The sequence below is a fragment of the Bufo bufo genome, chromosome 2, assembly GCF_905171765.1.
Source record: "Bufo bufo chromosome 2, aBufBuf1.1, whole genome shotgun sequence".
NCBI classification, from domain to species: Eukaryota; Metazoa; Chordata; class Amphibia; order Anura; family Bufonidae; genus Bufo; species Bufo bufo.
In genome coordinates, this window is record NC_053390.1 from 291,960,565 (window position 1) to 291,979,037 (window position 18,473).

Consider the following 18,473-nt stretch of genomic DNA (forward strand, 5'->3'; position numbering starts at 1 on the left):
ACTATAGATGAGACAGTTGTGTGTCAGTATCAGTATTATATACTATAGATGAGACAGTTGTAGGTCAGTATTATATACTATAGATGAGACAGTTGTGGGTCAGTATCCATATTATATACTATAGATGAGACAGTTGTGTGTCAGTATCAGTATTATATACTATAGATGAGACAGTTGTGGGTCAGTATTATATACTATAGATGAGACAGTTGTGGGTCAGTATCAGTATTATATACTATAGATGAGACAGTTGTGTGTCAGTATTATATACTATAGATGAGACAGTGGTGTATCAGTATTATATACTATAGATGAGACAGTTGTGTATCAGTATTATATACTATAGATGAGACAGTTATGTGTCAATATCAGTATTATATACTATAGATGAGACAGTTGTGTGTCAGTAACAGTATTATATACTATAGATGAGACAGTTGTGTCAGTATCATATACTATAGATGAGACAGTTGTGTGTCAGTATCAGTATTATATACTATAGATGAGACAGTTGTGTGTCAGTATCAGTATTATATACTATAGATGAGACAGTGGTGTATCAGTATTATATACTATAGATGAGACAGTTATGTGTCAGTACCAGTATTATATACTATAGATGAGACAGTTATGTGTCAGTACCAGTATTATATACTATAGATGAGACAGTTGTGTGTCAGTATCAGTATTATATACTATAGATGAGACAGTGGTGTATCAGTATTATATACTATAGATGAGACAGTTGTGTATCAGTATTATATACTATAGATGAGACAGTTGTGTGTCAATATCAGTATTATATACTATAGATGAGACAGTTGTAGGTCAGTATTATATACTATAGATGAGACAGTTGTGGGTCAGTATCCATATTATATACTATAGATGAGACAGTTGTGTGTCAGTATCAGTATTATATACTATAGATGAGACAGTTGTGGGTCAGTATCAGTATTATATACTATAGATGAGACAATTGTGGGTCAGTATTATATACTATAGATGAGACAGTTGTGGGTCAGTATTATATACTATATAAGAGACAGTTGTGGGTCAGTACCAGTATTATATACTATAGATGAGACAGTTATGTGTCAGTACCAGTATTATATACTATAGATGAGACAGTTATGTGTCAGTACCAGTATTATATACTATAGATGAGACAGTTGTGTGTCAGTATCAGTATTATATACTATAGATGAGACAGTGGTGTATCAGTATTATATACTATAGATGAGACAGTTGTGTATCAGTATTATATACTATAGATGAGACAGTTGTGTGTCAGTATCAGTATTATATACTATAGATGAGACAGTTGTAGGTCAGTATTATATACTATAGATGAGACAGTTGTGGGTCAGTATCCATATTATATACTATAGATGAGACAGTTGTGTGTCAGTATCAGTATTATATACTATAGATGAGACAGTTGTGGGTCAGTATTATATACTATAGATGAGACAGTTGTGGGTCAGTATCAGTATTATATACTATAGATGAGACAGTTGTGGGTCAGTATCAGTATTATATACTATAGGTGAGACAGTTGTGGGTCAGTATTATATACTATATAAGAGACAGTTGTGGGTCAGTATTATATACTATATAAGAGACAGTTGTGGGTCACTATCAGTATTATATACTATAGATGAGACAGTTGTGTCAGTATCATATACTATAGATGAGACAGTTGTGTGTCAGTATCAGTATTATATACTATAGATGAGACAGTTATGTGTCAGTATCAGTATTATATACTATAGATGAGACAGTTGTGTGTCAGTGTCAGTATTATCTCCTCTATTATAAAAATGAGTTTTTGTCTGTCTGTCTGTCTAGACGTCTGTCTGGACATTCTTTATGCGCGACCAAACGACTGGACCGATTTTCACCAAATTTGGCACACAGGTACATCAGTTGCCCGGGAACGTTTTAGACCGGGTCTCAGCTCTCTAGGACGTACCGATCATGAGATATTCCCAAAAAATTACCCGCATTAGCCAATACAAGCCAGCAAGCCTTTCACTTAAATCCGAACTGCCATTTACACGGTCACATGTCCCTTATCAGCCAATAGAAGCTCGCAGTCCTACTCCAGGTTGCCATAACAACTGATCACAGGTTTTAGCAGTTCGCAGGTCCTTAAATATTCTGTCATATGACGGCACAACTACACTGCTACATGCATGGGGGGCAGGGGCCACTATTAAACACACGGGCACTGTGGAGGTCATTGTTATGGGGGAAACTGTTGATATCTTTCTTACGACACAAAGAAACATAAAATGAAATAGATGAAATATACCCGTGCGAAGCCGGGTCCTTCTGCTAGTATACTATACATGAGACAGTTGTGGGTCAGTATCAGTATTATATACTATAGATGAGACAGTTGTGGGTCAGTATTATATACTATAGATGAGACAGTTGTAGGTCAGTATTATATACTATAGATGAGACAGTTGTGTGTCAGTATTATATACTATAGATGAGACAGTTGTGGGTCAGTATCAGTATTATATACTATAGATGAGACAGTTGTGTGTCAGTATCCGTATTATATACTATAGATGAGACAGTTGTGTCAGTATCAGTATTATATACTATAGAAGAGACAGTTGTGTGTCAGTAGTATATACTATAGATGAGACAGTTGTGTCAGTATCAGTATTATATACTATAGAATAGACAGTTGTGTGTCAGTAGTATATACTATAGATGAGACAGTTGTGTCAGTATCAGTATTATATACTATAGATGAGACAGTTGTGTCAGTATCAGTATTATATACTATAGATGAGACAGTTGTGTGTCAGTATCAGTATTATATACTATAGATGACACAGTTGTGGGTCAGTATCCGTATTATATACTATAAATGAGACAGTTGTGGGTCAGTATTATATACTATAGATGAGACAGTGGTGTATCAGTATTATATACTATAGATGAGACAGTTGTGTGTCAGTATTATATACTATAGATGAGACAGTTGTGGGTCAGTATCAGTATTATATACTATAGATGAGACAGTTGTGTGTCAGTATCCGTATTATATACTATAGATGAGACAGTTGTGTCAGTATCAGTATTATATACTATAGAAGAGACAGTTGTGTGTCAGTAGTATATACTATAGATGAGACAGTTGTGTCAGTATCAGTATTATATACTATAGAATAGACAGTTGTGTGTCAGTAGTATATACTATAGATGAGACAGTTGTGTCAGTATCAGTATTATATACTATAGATGAGACAGTTGTGTCAGTATCAGTATTATATACTATAGATGAGACAGTTGTGTGTCAGTATCAGTATTATATACTATAGATGACACAGTTGTGGGTCAGTATCCGTATTATATACTATAAATGAGACAGTTGTGGGTCAGTATCAGTATTATATACTATAGAATAGACAGTTGTGTGTCAGTATTATATACTATAGATGAGACAGTTGTGTCAGTATCAGTATTATATACTATAGATGAGACAGTTGTGTCAGTATCAGTATTATATACTATAGATGAGACAGTTGTGTGTCAGTATCAGTATTATATACTATAGATGACACAGTTGTGGGTCAGTATCCGTATTATATACTATAAATGAGACAGTTGTGGGTCAGTATCAGTATTATATACTATAGATGAGACAATTGTGGGTCAGCATTATATACTATAGATGAGACAGTTGTGGGTCAGTATCAGTATTATATACTATAGATGAGACAGTTGTGGGTCAGTATTATATACTGTAGATGAAACAGTTGTGGGTCACTATTATATACTATAGATAAGACAGTTGTGGGTCAGTATTATATACTTTATAAGAGACAGTTGTGGGTCAGCATCATCAGTATTATATATACTATATAAGAGACAGTTGTGGGTCAGTATCAGTATTATATACTATAGATGAGACAGTTGTGGGTCAGTATTATATACTATAGATAAGACAGTTGTGGGTCCGTATTATATACTATAGATAAGACAGTTGTGGGTCAGTATCAGTATTATATACTATAGATGAGACAGTTGTGTGTCAGTATCAGTATTATATACTATAGATGAGACAGTTGTGGGTCAGTATCAGTATTATATACTATAGATGAGACAGTTGTGGGTCAGTATTATATACTATAGATAAGACAGTTGTGGGTCCGTATTATATACTATAGATAAGACAGTTGTGGGTCAGTATCAGTATTATATACTATAGATGAGACAGTTGTGGGTCAGTATCAGTATTATATACTATAGATGAGACAATTGTGGGTCAGTATTATATACTATAGATGAGACAGTTGTGTGTCAGTATCAGTATTATATACTATAGATGAGACAGTGGTGTATCAGTATTATATACTATAGATGAGACAGTTGTGTGTCAGTATCAGTATTATATACTATAGATGAGACAGTTGGGGGTCAGTATTATATACTATAGATGAGACAGTTGGGGGTCAGTATTATATACTATAGATGAGACAGTTGTGGGTCAGTATCCATATTATATACTATAGATGAGACAGTTGTGTGTCAGTATCAGTATTATATACTATAGATGAGACAGTTGTGGGTCAGTATCAGTATTATATACTATAGATGAGACAGTTGTGGGTCAGTATCAGTATTATATACTATAGATGAGACAATTGTGGGTCAGTATTATATACTATAGATGAGACAGTTGTGGGTCAGTATCAGTATTATATACTATAGATGAGACAGTTGTGGGTCAGTATTATATACTATATAAGAGACAGTTGTGGGTCAGTATCAGTATTATATACTATGGATGAGACAGTTGTGGGTCACTATCAGTATTATATACTATAGATGAGACAGTTGTGTCAGTATCATATACTATAGATGAGACAGTTGTGTGTCAGTATCAGTATTATATACTATAGATGAGACAGTTATGTGTCAGTACCAGTATTATATACTATAGATGAGACAGTTATGTGTCAGTATCAGTATTATATACTATAGATGAGACAGTTGTGTGTCAGTATCAGTATTATATACTATAGATGAGACAGTTGTGTGTCAGTATCCGTATTATATACTATAGATGAGACAGTTATGTGTCAGTATCAGTATTATATACTATAGATGAGACAGTTGTGTGTCAGTATCAGTATTATATACTGATGAGACAGTTGTGTGTCAGTATCAGTATTATATACTATAGATGAGACAGTTGTGTCAGTATCAGTATTATATACTATAGATGAGACAGTTATGTGTCAGTATCAGTATTATATACTATAGATGAGACAGTTGTGTGTCAGTATCAGTATTATATACTGATGAGACAGTTGTGTGTCAGTATCAGTATTATATACTATAGATGAGACAGTTGTGTCAGTATCAGTATTATATACTATAGATGAGACAGTTATGTGTCAGTATCAGTATTATATACTATAGACGAGACAGTTGTGTGTCAGTATCAGCATTATATACTATAGATGAGACAGTTGTGTGTCAGTATCCGTATTATATACTATAGATGAGACAGTTGTGTCAGTATCAGTATTATATACTATAGAAGAGACAGTTGTGTGTCAGTAGTATATACTATAGATGAGACAGTTGTGTGTCAGTATCAGTATTATATACTATATAAGAGACAGTTGTGGGTCAGTATCAGCATTATATACTATAGATAAGACAGTTGAGGGTCAGTATTATATACTATAGATGAGACAGTTGTGGGTCAGTATTATATACTATAGATGAGACAGTTGTGGGTCAGTATTATATACTATAGATTAGACAGTTGTGGGTCAGTATTATATACTATATAAGAGACAGTTGTGGGTCAGTATTATATACTATATAAGAGACAGTTGTGGGTCAGTATTATATACTATATAAGAGACAGTTGTGGGTCAGTATCAGTATTATATACTATAGATGAGACAGTTGTGGGTCAGTATTATATACTATAGATGAGACAGTTGTGGGTCAGTATCAGTATTATATACTATAGATGAGACAGTTGTAGGTCAGTATTATATACTATAGATGAGACAGTTGTGGGTCAGTATTATATACTATAGATGAGACAGTTGGGGGTCAGTATTATATACTATAGATTAGACAGTTGTGGGTCAGTATTATATACTATATAAGAGACAGTTGTGGGTCAGTATCAGTATTATATACTATAGATGAGACAGTTGTGGGTCAGTATTATATACTATAGATGAGACAGTTGTGGGTCAGTATCAGTATTATATACTATAGATGAGACAGTTGTAGGTCAGTATTATATACTATAGATGAGACAGTTGTGGGTCAGTATTATATACTATAGATGAGACAGTTGGGGGTCAGTATTATATACTATAGATGAGACAGTTGGGGGTCAGTATCAGTATTATATACTATAGACGAGACAGTTGTGGGTCAGTATCAGCATTATATACTATAGATGAGACAGTTGTGGGTCAGTATCAGTATTATATACAATAGATGAGACAGTTGTGTGTCAGTATTATATACTATAGATGAGACAGTTGTGGGTCAGTATCAGTATTATATATACTATATAAGAGACAGTTGTGTGTCAGTATCAGTATTATATACTATAGATGAGACAGTTGTGGGTCAGTATCAGTATTATATATACTATATAAGAGACAGTTGTGGGTCAGTATCAGTATTATATATACTATATAAGAGACAGTTGTGGGTCAGTATCAGCATTATATACTATAGATAAGACAGTTGTGGGTCAGTGTTATATACTATAGATGAGACAGTTGTGTGTCAGTATTATATACTATAGATGAGACAGTTGTGGGTCAGTATCAGTATTATATACTATAGATGAGACAGTTGTGTGTCAGTATTATATACTATAGATGAGACAGTTGTGGGTCAGTATCAGTATTATATACTATAGATGAGACAGTTGTGTGTCAGTATCCGTATTATATACTATAGATGAGACAGTTGTGTCAGTATCAGTATTATATACTATAGAAGAGACAGTTGTGTGTCAGTAGTATATACTATAGATGAGACAGTTATGTGTCAGTATCCGTATTATATACTATAGATGAGACAGTTGTGTCAGTATCAGTATTATATACTATAGAAGAGACAGTTGTGTCAGTATCAGTATTATATACTATAGATGAGACAGTTGTGTGTCAGTATCAGTATTATATACTATAGATGACACAGTTGTGGGTCAATATCAGTATTATATACTATAGATGAGACAGTTGTGTGTCAGTATCAGTATTATATACTATAGATAAGACAGTTGTGGGTCAGTATTATATACTGTAGATGAAACCTTTGTGGGTCACTATTATATACTATAGATAAGACAGTTGTGGGTCAGTATTATATACTTTATAAGAGACAGTTGTGGGTCAGCATCATCAGTATTATATATACTATATAAGAGACAGTTGTGGGTCAGTATCAGTATTATATACTATAGATGAGACAGTTGTGGGTCAGTATTATATACTATAGATAAGACAGTTGTGGGTCCGTATTATATACTATAGATAAGACAGTTGTGGGTCAGTATCAGCATTATATACTATAGATAAGACAATTGTGGGTCAGTATTATATACTATAGATGAGACAGTTGTGGGTCAGTATCAGTATTATATACTATAGATGAGACAGTTGTGGGTCAGTATCAGTATTATATACTATAGATGAGACAATTGTGGGTCAGTATTATATACTATAGATGAGACAGTTGTGTGTCTGTATCAGTATTATATACTATAGATGAGACAGTGGTGTATCAGTATTATATACTATAGATGAGACAGTTGTGTGTCAGTATCAGTATTATATACTATAGATGAGACAGTTGGGGGTCAGTATTATATACTATAGATGAGACAGTTGTGGGTCAGTATCCATATTATATACTATAGATGAGACAGTTGTGTGTCAGTATCAGTATTATATACTATAGATGAGACAGTTGTGGGTCAGTATCAGTATTATATACTATAGATGAGACAGTTGTGGGTCAGTATCAGTATTATATACTATAGATGAGACAGTTGTGTGTCAGTATCAGTATTATATACTATAGATAAGACAGTTGTGGGTCAGTATTATATACTGTAGATGAAACCTTTGTGGGTCACTATTATATACTATAGATAAGACAGTTGTGGGTCAGTATTATATACTTTATAAGAGACAGTTGTGGGTCAGCATCATCAGTATTATATATACTATATAAGAGACAGTTGTGGGTCAGTATCAGTATTATATACTATAGATGAGACAGTTGTGGGTCAGTATTATATACTATAGATAAGACAGTTGTGGGTCCGTATTATATGCTATAGATAAGACAGTTGTGGGTCAGTATCAGCATTATATACTATAGATAAGACAATTGTGGGTCAGTATTATATACTATAGATGAGACAGTTGTGGGTCAGTATCAGTATTATATACTATAGATGAGACAGTTGTGGGTCAGTATCAGTATTATATACTATAGATGAGACAATTGTGGGTCAGTATTATATACTATAGATGAGACAGTTGTGTGTCTGTATCAGTATTATATACTATAGATGAGACAGTGGTGTATCAGTATTATATACTATAGATGAGACAGTTGTGTGTCAGTATCAGTATTATATACTATAGATGAGACAGTTGGGGGTCAGTATTATATACTATAGATGAGACAGTTGGGGGGTCAGTATTATATACTATAGATGAGACAGTTGTGGGTCAGTATCAGTATTATATACTATAGATGAGACAGTTGTGGGTCAGTATTATATACTATATAAGAGACAGTTGTGGGTCAGTATCAGTATTATATACTATAGATGAGACAGTTGTGTCAGTATCATATACTATAGATGAGACAGTTGTGTGTCAGTATCAGTATTATATACTATAGATGAGACAGTTATGTGTCAGTACCAGTATTATATACTATAGATGAGACAGTTATGTGTCAGTATCAGTATTATATACTATAGATGAGACAGTTGTGTGTCAGTATCAGTATTATATACTATAGATGAGACAGTTGTGTGTCAGTATCCGTATTATATACTATAGATGAGACAGTTATGTGTCAGTATCAGTATTATATACTATAGATGAGACAGTTGTGTGTCAGTGTCAGTATTATCTCCTCTATTATAAAAATGAGTTTTTGTCTGTCTGTCTGTCTAGACGTCTGTCTGGACATTCTTTATGCGCGACCAAACGACTGGACCGATTTTCACCAAATTTGGCACACAGGTACATCAGGTGCCCGGGAACGTTTTAGACCGGGTCTCAGCTCTCTAGGACGTACCGTTCATGAGATATTCCCAAAAAATTACCCGCATTAGCGAATACAAGCCAGCAAGCCTTTCACTTAAATCCGAACTGCCATTTACACGGTCACATGTCCCTTATCAGCCAATAGAAGCTCGCAGTCCTACTCCAGGTTGCCATAACAACCGATCACAGGTTTTAGCAGTTCGCAGGTCCTTAAATATTCTGTCATATGACGGCACAACTACACTGCTACATGCATGGGGGGCAGGGGCCACTATTAAACACACGAGCACTGTGGAGGTCATTGTTATGGGGGAAACTGTTGATATCTTTCTTACGACACACGGAAACATAAAATTAAATAGATTAAATCTACCCGTGCGAAGCCGGGTCCTTCTGCTAGTATACTATACATGAGACAGTTGTGGGTCAGTATCAGTATTATATACTATAGATGAGACAGTTGTAGGTCAGTATTATATACTATAGATGAGACAGTTGTGTGTCAGTATCAGTATTATATACTATAGATGAGACAGTTGTGGGTCAGTATCAGTATTATATACTATAGATGAGACAGTTGTGTGTCAGTATTATATACTATAGATGAGACAGTTGTGTGTCAGTATCAGTATTATATACTATAGATGACACAGTTGTGGGTCAGTATCAGTATTATATACTATAGATGAGACAGTTGTGTGTCAGTATCAGTATTATATACTATAGATAAGACAGTTGTGGGTCAGTATTATATACTGTAGATGAAACAGTTGTGGGTCAGTATTATATACTATAGATAAGACAGTTGTGGGTCAGTATTATATACTATAGATGAGACAGTTGTGGGTCAGTATTATATACTATAGATAAGACAGTTGTGGGTCAGTATCAGTATTATATACTATGGATGAGACAGTTGTAGGTCACTATCAGTATTATATACTATAGATGAGACAGTGGTGTATCAGTATTATATACTATAGATGAGACAGTTATGTGTCAGTACCAGTATTATATACTATAGATGAGACAGTTATGTGTCAGTACCAGTATTATATACTATAGATGCGACAGTTGTGTGTCAGTATCAGTATTATATACTACAGATGAGACAGTGGTGTATCAGTATTATATACTATAGATGAGACAGTTGTGGGTCAGTATCCATATTATATACTATAGATGAGACAGTTGTGTATCAGTATTATATACTATAGATGAGACAGTTGTGTCAGTATCAGTATTATATACTATAGATGAGACAGTTGTGTGTCAGTATCAGTATTATATACTATAGATGAGACAGTTGTGTCAGTATTATATACTATAGATGAGACAGTTGTGTGTCAGCATCAGTATTATATACTATAGATGAGACAGTTATGTGTCAGTATCAGTATTATATACTATAGATGAGACAGTTGTGTGTCAGTGTCAGTATTATATACTATAGATGAGACAGTTGTGTATCAGTATTATATACTATAGATGAGACAGTTATGTGTCAATATCAGTATTATATACTATAGATGAGACAGTTGTGTGTCAGTAACAGTATTATATACTATAGATGAGACAGTTGTGTCAGTATCATATACTATAGATGAGACAGTTGTGTGTCAGTATCAGTATTATATACTATAGATGAGACAGTTGTGTGTCAGTATCAGTATTATATACTATAGATGAGACAGTTATGTGTCAGTATCAGTATTATATACTATAGATGAGACAGTTGTGTGTCAGCATCAGTATTATATACTATAGATGAGACAGTTATGTGTCAGTATCAGTATTATATACTATAGATGAGACAGTTGTGTGTCAGCATCAGTATTATATACTATAGATGAGACAGTTATGTCAGTATCATATACTATAGATGAGACAGTTGTGTGTCAGCATCAGTATTATATACTATAGATGAGACAGTTATGTGTCAGTATCAGTATTATATACTATAGATGAGACAGTTGTGTCAGTATCAGTATTATATACTATAGATGAGACAGTTGTGTGTCAGTATCAGTATTATATACTATAGATGAGACAGTTGTGTCAGTATTATATACTATAGATGAGACAGTTATGTGTCAGTATCAGTATTATATACTATAGATGAGACAGTTGTGTGTCAGTGTCAGTATTATCTCCTCTATTATAAAAATGAGTTTTTGTCTGTCTGTCTTTCTAGACGTCTGTCTGGACATTCTTTATGCGCGACCAAACGACTGGACCGATTTTCACCAAATTTGGCACACAGGTACATCAGGTGCCCGGGAACGTTTTAGACTGGGTCTCAGCTCTCTAGGACGTACCGATCATGAGATATTCCCAAAAAATTACCCGCATTAGCCAATACAAGCCAGCAAGCCTTTCACTTAAATCCGAACTACCATTTACACGGTCACATGTCCCTTATCAGCCAATAGAAGCTCGCAGTCCTACTCCAGGTTGCCATAACAACTGATCACAGGTTTTAGCAGTTCGCAGGTCCTTAAATATTCTGTCATATGACGGCACAACTACACTGCTACATGCATGGGGGGCAGGGGCCACTATTAAACACACGGGCACTGTGGAGGTCATTGTTATAGAGGAAACTGTTGATATCTTTCTTACGACACAAAGAAACATAAAATGAAATAGATGAAATATACCCGTGCGAAGCCGGGTCCTTCTGCTAGTATACTATACATGAGACAGTTGTGGGTCAGTATCAGTATTATATACTATAGATGAGACAGTTGTAGGTCAGTATTATATACTATAGATGAGACAGTTGTGTGTCAGTATCAGTATTATATACTATAGATGAGACAGTTGTGGGTCAGTATCAGTATTATATACTATAGATGAGACAGTTGTGTGTCAGTATTATATACTATAGATGAGACAGTTGTGTGTCAGTATCAGTATTATATACTATAGATGAGACAGTTGTGTCAGTATCAGTATTATATACTATAGATGAGACAGTTGTGTGTCAGTATCAGTATTATATACTATAGATAAGACAGTTGTGGGTCAGTATCAGTATTATATACTATAGATGAGACAGTTGTAGGTCAGTATTATATACTATAGATGAGACAGTTGTGGGTCAGTATCAGTATTATATACTATAGATAAGACAGTTGTGGGTCAGTATTATATACTGTAGATGAAACAGTTGTGGGTCAGTATTATATACTATAGATAAGACAGTTGTGGGTCAGTATTATATACTATAGATGAGACAGTTGGGGGGTCAGTATTATATATACTATAGATGAGACAGTTGTGGGTCAGTATTATATACTATAGATGAGACAGTTGTGGGTCAGTATTATATACTATAGATGAGACAGTTGTGGGTCAGTATTATATACTATAGATAAGACAGTTGTGGGTCAGTATCAGTATTATATACTATGGATGAGACAGTTGTAGGTCACTATCAGTATTATATACTATAGATGAGACAGTGGTGTATCAGTATTATATACTATAGATGAGACAGTTATGTGTCAGTACCAGTATTATATACTATAGATGAGACAGTTATGTGTCAGTACCAGTATTATATACTATAGATGCGACAGTTGTGTGTCAGTATCAGTATTATATACTACAGATGAGACAGTGGTGTATCAGTATTATATACTATAGATGAGACAGTTGTGGGTCAGTATCCATATTATATACTATAGATGAGACAGTTGTGTGTCAGTATCAGTATTATATACTATAGATGAGACAGTTGTGTCAGTATCAGTATTATATACTATAGATGAGACAGTTGTGTGTCAGTATCAGTATTATATACTATAGATGAGACAGTTGTGTCAGTATTATATACTATAGATGAGACAGTTGTGTGTCAGCATCAGTATTATATACTATAGATGAGACAGTTATGTGTCAGTATCAGTATTATATACTATAGATGAGACAGTTGTGTGTCAGTGTCAGTATTATATACTATAGATGAGACAGTTGTGTATCAGTATTATATACTATAGATGAGACAGTTATGTGTCAATATCAGTATTATATACTATAGATGAGACAGTTGTGTGTCAGTAACAGTATTATATACTATAGATGAGACAGTTGTGTCAGTATCATATACTATAGATGAGACAGTTGTGTGTCAGTATCAGTATTATATACTATAGATGAGACAGTTGTGTGTCAGTATCAGTATTATATACTATAGATGAGACAGTGGTGTATCAGTATTATATACTATAGATGAGACAGTTATGTGTCAGTACCAGTATTATATACTATAGATGAGACAGTTATGTGTCAGTACCAGTATTATATACTATAGATGAGACAGTTGTGTGTCAGTATCAGTATTATATACTATAGATGAGACAGTGGTGTATCAGTATTATATACTATAGATGAGACAGTTGTGTATCAGTATTATATACTATAGATGAGACAGTTGTGTGTCAATATCAGTATTATATACTATAGATGAGACAGTTGTAGGTCAGTATTATATACTATAGATGAGACAGTTGTGGGTCAGTATCCATATTATATACTATAGATGAGACAGTTGTGTGTCAGTATCAGTATTATATACTATAGATGAGACAGTTGTGGGTCAGTATCAGTATTATATACTATAGATGAGACAATTGTGGGTCAGTATTATATACTATAGATGAGACAGTTGTGGGTCAGTATTATATACTATATAAGAGACAGTTGTGGGTCAGTACCAGTATTATATACTATAGATGAGACAGTTATGTGTCAGTACCAGTATTATATACTATAGATGAGACAGTTATGTGTCAGTACCAGTATTATATACTATAGATGAGACAGTTGTGTGTCAGTATCAGTATTATATACTATAGATGAGACAGTGGTGTATCAGTATTATATACTATAGATGAGACAGTTGTGTATCAGTATTATATACTATAGATGAGACAGTTGTGTGTCAGTATCAGTATTATATACTATAGATGAGACAGTTGTAGGTCAGTATTATATACTATAGATGAGACAGTTGTGGGTCAGTATCCATATTATATACTATAGATGAGACAGTTGTGTGTCAGTATCAGTATTATATACTATAGATGAGACAGTTGTGGGTCAGTATTATATACTATAGATGAGACAGTTGTGGGTCAGTATCAGTATTATATACTATAGGTGAGACAGTTGTGGGTCAGTATTATATACTATATAAGAGACAGTTGTGGGTCAGTATTATATACTATATAAGAGACAGTTGTGGGTCACTATCAGTATTATATACTATAGATGAGACAGTTGTGTCAGTATCATATACTATAGATGAGACAGTTGTGTGTCAGTATCAGTATTATATACTATAGATGAGACAGTTATGTGTCAGTATCAGTATTATATACTATAGATGAGACAGTTGTGTGTCAGTGTCAGTATTATCTCCTCTATTATAAAAATGAGTTTTTGTCTGTCTGTCTGTCTAGACGTCTGTCTGGACATTCTTTATGCGCGACCAAACGACTGGACCGATTTTCACCAAATTTGGCACACAGGTACATCAGGTGCCCGGGAACGTTTTAGACCGGGTCTCAGCTCTCTAGGACGTACCGATCATGAGATATTCCCAAAAAATTACCCGCATTAGCCAATACAAGCCAGCAAGCCTTTCACTTAAATCCGAACTGCCATTTACACGGTCACATGTCCCTTATCAGCCAATAGAAGCTCGCAGTCCTACTCCAGGTTGCCATAACAACTGATCACAGGTTTTAGCAGTTCGCAGGTCCTTAAATATTCTGTCATATGACGGCACAACTACACTGCTACATGCATGGGGGGCAGGGGCCACTATTAAACACACGGGCACTGTGGAGGTCATTGTTATGGGGGAAACTGTTGATATTTTTCTTACGACACAAAGAAACATAAAACGAAATTGATGAAATATACCCGTGTGAAGCCGGGTCCTTCTGCTAGTATACTATAGATGAGACAGTTGTGGGTCAGTATTATATACTATAGATGAGACAGTTGGGGGTCAGTATCAGTATTATATACTATAGATGAGACAGTTGTGGGTCAGTATTATATACTATAGATGAGACAGTTGGGGGTCAGTATTATATACTATAGATGAGACAGTTGGGGGTCAGTATTATATACTATAGATGAGACAGTTGTGGGTCAGTATTATATACTATAGATGAGACAGTTGTGGGTCAGTATTATATACTATAGATGAGACAGTTGTGGGTCAGTATCAGTATTATATACTATAGATGAGACAGTTGTGGGTCAGTATTATATACTATATAAGAAACAGTTGTGGGTCATTATCAGTATTATATATACTGTATAAGAGACAGTTGTGTGTCAGTATCAGGATTATATACTATATAAGAGACAGTTGTGGGTCAGTATCAGCATTATATTCTATAGATGAGACAGTTGTGGGTCAGTATTATATACTATAGATGAGACAGTTGTGGGTCAGTATTATATACTATAGATGAGACAGTTGTGGGTCAGTATTATATACTATAGATGAGACAGTTGTGGGTCAGTATTATATACTATAGATGAGACAGTTGGGGGTCAGTATTATATACTATAGATGAGACAGTTGGGGGTCAGTATTATATACTATAGATGAGACAGTTGGGGGTCAGTATTATATACTATAGATGAGACAGTTGGGGGTCAGTATTATATACTATAGATGAGACAGTTGGGGGTCAGTATTATATACTATAGATGAGACAGTTGGGGGGTCAGTATTATATATACTATAGATGAGACAGTTGGGGGGTCAGTATTATATACTATAGATGAGACAGTTGGGGGTCAGTATTATATACTATAGATGAGACAGTTGGGGGTCAGTATTATATACTATAGATGAGACAGTTGGGGGTCAGTATTATATACTATAGATGAGACAGTTGGGGGTCAGTATTATATACTATAGATGAGACAGTTGGGGGTCAGTATTATATACTATAGATGAGACAGTTGGGGGTCAGTATTATATACTATAGATGAGACAGTTGGGGGTCAGTATTATATATACTATAGATGAGACAGTTGGGGGTCAGTATTATATACTATAGATGAGACAGTTGGGGGTCAGTATTATATACTATAGATGAGACAGTTGGGGGTCAGTATTATATACTATAGATGAGACAGTTGTGGGTCAGTATTATATACTATAGATGAGACAGTTGTGGGTCAGTATTATATACTATAGATGAGACAGTTGTGGGTCAGTATTATATACTATAGATGAGACAGTTGTGGGTCAGTATTATATACTATAGATGAGACAGTTGGGGGTCAGTATTATATACTATAGATGAGACAGTTGGGGGTCAGTATTATATACTATAGATGAGACAGTTGGGGGTCAGTATTATATACTATAGATGAGACAGTTGGGGGTCAGTATTATATACTATAGATGAGACAGTTGGGGGGTCAGTATTATATATACTATAGATGAGACAGTTGGGGGGTCAGTATTATATACTATAGATGAGACAGTTGTGGGTCAGTATTATATACTATAGATGAGACAGTTGTGGGTCAGTATTATATACTATAGATGAGACAGTTGTGGGTCAGTATTATATACTATAGATGAGACAGTTGTGGGTCAGTATTATATACTATAGATGAGACAGTTGTGGGTCAGTATTATATACTATAGATGAGACAGTTGTGGGTCAGTATTATATACTATAGATGAGACAGTTGGGGGTCAGTATTATATACTATAGATGAGACAGTTGGGGGTCAGTATTATATACTATAGATGAGACAGTTGGGGGTCAGTATTATATACTATAGATGAGACAGTTGGGGGTCAGTATTATATACTATAGATGAGACAGTTGGGGGGTCAGTATTATATATACTATAGATGAGACAGTTGGGGGGTCAGTATTATATACTATAGATGAGACAGTTGTGGGTCAGTATTATATACTATAGATGAGACAGTTGTGGGTCAGTATTATATACTATAGATGAGACAGTTGTGGGTCAGTATTATATACTATAGATGAGACAGTTGTGGGTCAGTATTATATACTATAGATGAGACAGTTGGGGGTCAGTATTATATACTATAGATGAGACAGTTGGGGGTCAGTATTATATACTATAGATGAGACAGTTGGGGGTCAGTATTACACTGGTGACTGTGTGTGTCCTTTCTCAGCCATAACACCAGCTGCAAATCATTAAATGTGTGAGCTCATTCCTTCCTGCAGAGAGAGACGGCAGGAGAAGAGACAGAGGAGTAATGTGAGGGAGATGGAGGATGAGAGGGCAGTCCTGAGGTAACATTCCGCTACCCGGGACAGATAGGTGCCAGCTGCGATAAGAGGGCCAATAGTTCAGATGGAGCAGACCTCAGTGTACTGCCCTCACCTCAGACGGAAAGTCAGGAGTCCCCATAGGAAGTGCATGGAGCTCCGCGCAGATATGGGGAAATTGGAAACAGATTTGGGGACGAAGACGGAAACAAAGAAATTAAAAAGAAGAGACAGAAGCTGCAGGGCAGTCGGGGCGGGAGACAGTGCCAGTGGCGGACAGGCTGGTGCCCCCTCACCATGTCTTGCTGCGGCTGTGCAGTCACATATCTATGCGGGAGCCTCTGTGCCGGTGTCCTGCGGTGCTCTCTCTTGGTGACAGTCTCAGGCAGCGGTCTCTCTGGAGTCTCCTCGTAGCATCTCCTCCTGCCTTCGTCTCTCTGCTCACACTGGGGGACCTGTTAGGGGGTGAGCCTGAGCACAGCACCCCCCTCTCCTTGCCTCACCGCCCCTCTGCCTCTGTGATTTGTTCCCTCGGCTTCTATAATACCTTTCCCTTAGTGCTCTCAAGTCTTTCCTACAGCTACATGCCAGCTTCTTCCCACATCTCATAGCTGTGCTGTCTCTTTCCTCTCACACATTGTAGCTGTGCTGTCTCTTTCCTCACACATTGTAGCTGTGCTGTCTCTTTCCTCTCACACATTGTAGCTGTGCTGTCTCTTTCACCTCATACATTATAGCAGTGTTGTGTATTTATTCACACACACTATAGGTATGCTGTCTCTTTCTATTCACACATTGTAGCTGTGCTGTCTCTTTATTCTCACATAGGCTAGCTATGCTGTCTCTTTCGTCTCACACA

At 35.4% G+C, this 18,473-nt stretch overlaps 1 protein-coding gene across 2 annotated transcripts in view; it reads right to left on the bottom strand.

Moving 5' to 3' along the window:
* ARHGEF40 (Rho guanine nucleotide exchange factor 40) overlaps positions 1-18,160 on the bottom strand; it is a 198,545-nt gene extending 180,385 nt beyond the window's left edge. For both annotated transcript variants that reach the window (XM_040416739.1, XM_040416738.1), the window contains exon 1: positions 17,911-18,160. In XM_040416739.1, coding sequence (XP_040272673.1) covers positions 17,911-17,913 — 3 coding nt within the window. In that variant the 5' untranslated portion in view covers positions 17,914-18,160. The remainder of the gene's footprint in view (positions 1-17,910) is intronic.
* Between the last annotated feature and the right edge of the window lie 313 nt (positions 18,161-18,473).